The sequence below is a fragment of the Pinus tabuliformis genome, chromosome 5_1 (assembly GCF_031772625.1).
Source record: "Pinus tabuliformis cultivar Carrire ecotype Pingquan chromosome 5_1, CPIR1, whole genome shotgun sequence".
Classification (NCBI taxonomy): domain Eukaryota; kingdom Viridiplantae; phylum Streptophyta; class Pinopsida; order Pinales; family Pinaceae; genus Pinus; species Pinus tabuliformis.
Window position 1 is genome coordinate 152,288,416 of NC_142305.1, and position 4,621 is coordinate 152,293,036.

General features: G+C 41.1%; 1 protein-coding gene and 1 pseudogene across 1 annotated transcript; both read right to left on the bottom strand.

The window, feature by feature from the left end:
* Window positions 1-646: 646 nt before the first annotated feature.
* LOC149163874 (G-type lectin S-receptor-like serine/threonine-protein kinase At1g34300 pseudogene) lies at window positions 647-4,343 on the bottom strand (annotated as a pseudogene).
* Window positions 2,879-3,562, bottom strand: LOC149163875 (G-type lectin S-receptor-like serine/threonine-protein kinase At1g34300). Its single transcript, XM_089429288.1, has one exon. The coding sequence runs from the start codon at window positions 3,560-3,562 to the stop codon at window positions 2,879-2,881; it is 684 nt and encodes a 227-aa protein (XP_089285414.1).
* Window positions 4,344-4,621: the final 278 nt, after the last annotated feature.

A 4,621-nucleotide genomic window follows, 5' to 3' on the forward strand; every position in this document is an offset into this window, starting at 1 on the left:
CTAGATGTTCCCATGCATTTTTCTACCTTTCTTCAATGGACATGTTTCTTGCATGGAAAAGAGCACAGACGGGAATTCTGAAAAAGATGGCTTCGTTTGACATAGATTTGAAACTGCTACAGCTCAAGTTGATCTTACACACTCAAGTTGCAACATTTCCAAACATGAAAAAGGAGATTTCAAGCATTCTAACATGAGGACAGAATGTTTTCCATAGAATATTTAGTTAACGGTTCATTTTCAATTCATTTATGTTGCTTTTGACAAGATCTTGTCTAGTAGATGCTACTGCTATCAAGCTAGATTCTGCTTTAAAGCTGTTACTGATGACTAATTATGGAAATTTGCAAAAGGGCTATGTTTGAAATGAGAACATTACTATATTAATGTGTATCAGAAAGTGAACTAGCTCAAATTTATAATAATATTTTGGCATGAAAAGAACATTTCTTGAGATGTTATACTTTTCAAAGTTATTCTAACAGGATATTTCTGAGGAAACCTGTGCGGGAGAATTCAATACAGTAACCAAAGAACTCCCTTGTAAAGAAAAATGCATAACTCTTGATCTAATGTTCATTGTTTCATAAACAGATTTAAGATGCATTTTCAAGAAAGAAAGAGAGACGAAGCCTGCAACCAGAGACTGCTCAAGGAGTGAACAAAATGTCAAGATCACACATTTTCCTAGAATTTGCAGTAATTGGAATACCTTGATAGAATCAGTTATCCAGCAGAGATAAGACATGATTGTCGTTAATGCCAAACAAAGACCTTCGTTATCCCTAGATTTCCTTCTCGTTAAATTCTACTTTTGAGAATGAAAATTCACTGCTGTGACTTTGAATGGTCTATTCCAAAAGGAAATGCAGTGGACAGATCAAAGCTGCCTGTGGTATTGCAATGTATAGGGTTTTCCTCTCTATATACACAATCCATTGAAGATGCTACGAAAGTACCGACTTAATACAAGCATCAATGACATTGCTGCCTTTGAAATCTGCAATGGCACAATGAAACTGACAAATTAATACCTTCTTTTTTGGCTGAATATTAGTCTGAAAGCTAAGTTATGGCGATACTTCCATTGAGCAGGCTGAACAGGAATGATAAGAAAACTTGTCTTGTCACAAGTTTCAGAACTTAAGTGGCCATGACGGCAGAGCTACCTGCTAATTGAGAGTCGGTTTTCTGAAATTTTGAGAGATTTGAAGACAGAGTGTCATTCATAGACAAGATAGGAGAAACTGGATTGGGTGTTGCAAGCACTGAGATTCCCAGTTCACTAGCACTGCCGATAGTACTGCTTTGAAATGTTTCCAGAGATTTAGGAGCAGGTGGTTTGTCAATAAGCAAAATCCCCTCCAGCATCTGGACAACTTTCCCCATAGTCGGCCGTTGTGAGGGTTGCTCCTGAATACACCAAAAGGTAACTTGAAGTGCCCTCGTTACCTGATCAATATTAATATCTCTACCAAGCTTCTCGTCTGTAATGTTTAGAATGTTTCCTCTTTCAAATTCCTCAAACGCCCACACTGAGAATTTCTTCCTCGACGTCGAGGTATCGAAATTCCTTTTACCGCTTATGATCTCCAGCAAAACCATGCCATAACTAAAAACATCAGACTTGGTAGTGATGGGTAAATTGGCAAGCCATTCTGGAGCCAAGTATCCTCTTGTTCCCCGAACACTAGTCAATGAACGCTTGCGATGACCTTTGTGATCGATGAGCTTGGAGAGTCCAAAGTCAGAAACCTTTGCACTAAAATTATCATCTAGGAGGATGTTCTCAGGTTTAATATCACAATGAACAATGCAATCCCTGCACTCTTCGTGCAAGTAGGCGATACCCCTTGCAGTTCCAAGGGCTATGCCGAAGCGCTGATCCCAATCTAGCATCCTAGATTGCTCTGAAGAAGAAAAAAGAAATGTGTCGAGGGAAGAATTTTTCATGAATTCATAAACCAGCAACCTATGGCGGCCTTCTGAGCAAAATCCGATTAGCCTAACCAGATTCAAATGATGAGTACTGCTGATGGTTGCTACTTCCATGCGAAATTGCCTCTCCCCTTGTTCAATCCCTTCCAGCTGCTTGACTGCAACTATTGTCTTGTTCGGCAGTTCTCCCTTGTACACCGTTCCAAACCCACCTGAACCTAACTTCTCCACAAAATTCCTTGTTGAGTGCTGAAGTTCCTTGTATGAAAACTGAACTGGAGCCCCCGAGGCATAGTCCAGAAGTGTGTATTGGGGTGATAGTTGGCCAATTCTAAACCTAGAATTATTTCTACAGAAAATAAACCAAAGGCATATCTGTATAGTAATCAAGGCAATGATAGGTCCTACAACTGCCGCTGCAATTAGAATAGGAGATACTTTGGTTGATCTCACAAACCTAATTGCAGGGGGTGGCGGTGCTAGAGTATGACCTGGACCACATACCTTTACATAAGAAGTACTTGGAATGGCTGCTGATTGGTAGGCGCTTGTGAAATTCTCAGTCTTCACACGGCAAGTGCCCGAGCCATCCGCCGTGACTGTAGATGCAACACAGGGTTGATTCTTCAGGCAATTCAGCTGACAATCCGGAATGCCCAAACTGTATATCTCCGACTGTGACTCTGATTCTGGAGGATAAGAAAAGAATTCGGTATTGTTCAATACGACCATGCTCTGGTTACTGCACCCTGTAATGTCCTGCTCTCTCCTGCACCCTTGTGTGGGATCCTTGGGATCTATGGGAACGAAATCTGCAGATGGACATATGCAGTAGGGGGCTGTGTCATTGTAAACACATATTCCAAAGTTCCCACACCATCCAAACACTTGGCATTGGTCTTCTACAGCACTCCAACCCAGTTGCCATGTTTCAGAGCTTTTAACCCACCCATAGGACCTCAAATTTCCATGTGATCGATGAATCGGTGTAATCGCTGTTGTATGCACTCCAGAGCTGAACACCAGAAGAATTGGAGAGTGTAAAAAGCCCTTGATTGCTCAGATGTGCTGTGGAGGCATTAGGGGCACCCTGATTCCAGTATGTGATTTTATTCCCCCATTTCAAAGTGAAATTCCCACTGCTCTCCAGAGTGAATGAATAAGGATAAACACGGAGGCTCTGTCCTACGTCGAAACTCTGATTGACCAAGAGAGTATCAGTAGGATTGGCAAAACTCTCCCAAACACTGTTGGAACTGCTATTATTCACCACAAAATTACCATCATCCTGCATGACAGCAGACGATACGCCTTGGTTTGCAGTATTGGTCTGCCACACCATGGTGTTTGTTCCATTGCGCAATACAAGGTTGCCATCATTCTGGAAATTAAAGGAAGCTTTGTCACCCACTCTGATACCACCACCATTCTCACCTGCAGTCCACACCAGAGTTTCGTCTGAAGTGTCAGAAATCGAAATGCCCAGAACATACAATCCATCGTTTCCAACTGAGTGAAATCCAAAGTTGAAGTTGCTACTTGGGGATTTCCAAAACTGTTGTTGCCCGGAAGAGGAAGGCGTAAGGCTGGACCCTGGTTCCACTGCTTCATCTAAACCAACCATACATTGAATAACAATAAAATATATTACAGATATTGGGTTTAACATAATTGTTCTACACGGTTACCTTGATTACAATCAGTGAAACAGGTACCAGGTCATCAGTCAGCCACAATGAGAACGTGGGTGCCTAACAAATATAGAACTGTAAAGCTTTGCTTATTTAAAATCTCTGCAAGGCATCTAGGCAACAAATTAAGAAATAACCAGTAAGCAACTGTAATAATCATTGAACGGTGCAACCAGGTAACAACTAACGAACATGTTTAAGATACATATGATAGTTTAGCTAGGTCCAAATCTCTGTACTCTTATTCAGATTATGAACAGTGCAACCATGACAACTAATAAGCCAGGGCAAGAACCTGGGTGTCTGTGCAACCTTAATAGATAAACGGGAAGCTACAGTGAAAACTTGGGTGTCTAATACACCTGTAACAAGATATATGGCTGCTCTTGGATGTCCAATAAACAAATTCTTAGCCAAATCTAAATCAAAATTGATGTCCAAATGCCTAATGCTCCTGCCCCTAACGGTCCAATGAACAAGCTCTATTTAATTCTGAACGCAGCCAACTGGAAATCGAAATCCAGTTCCTATCTTCCCAACCCTCCCTGCTTATTTCTTTTTATAATGGAAATTGCCGGGCCACATAGGATAGGCCCTCTGGTTGTGCTGACCGATGACTCGTTCTGAAGCTTCCTCTGGCCTAGCAACAAGTCAAAGATTCGCTACGCTACGCCGTGTGATGAACAAAATACCAATTGGCCTTTATTTCGCTTTTTGCTGCATCGACCACTGCATTGAATTTGACATCCAGATCGCACCGACACTTCCACGACTCCCCTGTAAATTTTCCATTAAAAAAAAAAAAACTGTCTAAGCAGGTGTCAATTGCTGCATCGACCACTGCATTGAATTTGACATCCAGATCGCACCGACACTTCCACGACTCCCCTGTAAATTTTCCATTAAAAAAAAAAAAAAAAACTGTCTAATCAGATGTCAAATTTATTGATTATACAGTAAAAGCATGTGTTTAAATTTGATTATACAGTAAA

Excerpts from the sequence above, each read along its gene's own strand:
- LOC149163875 (XM_089429288.1), bottom strand. The coding sequence starts at position 3,562 with ATGGTTGGTTTAGATGAAGCAGTGGAACCAGGGTCCAGCCTTACGCCT.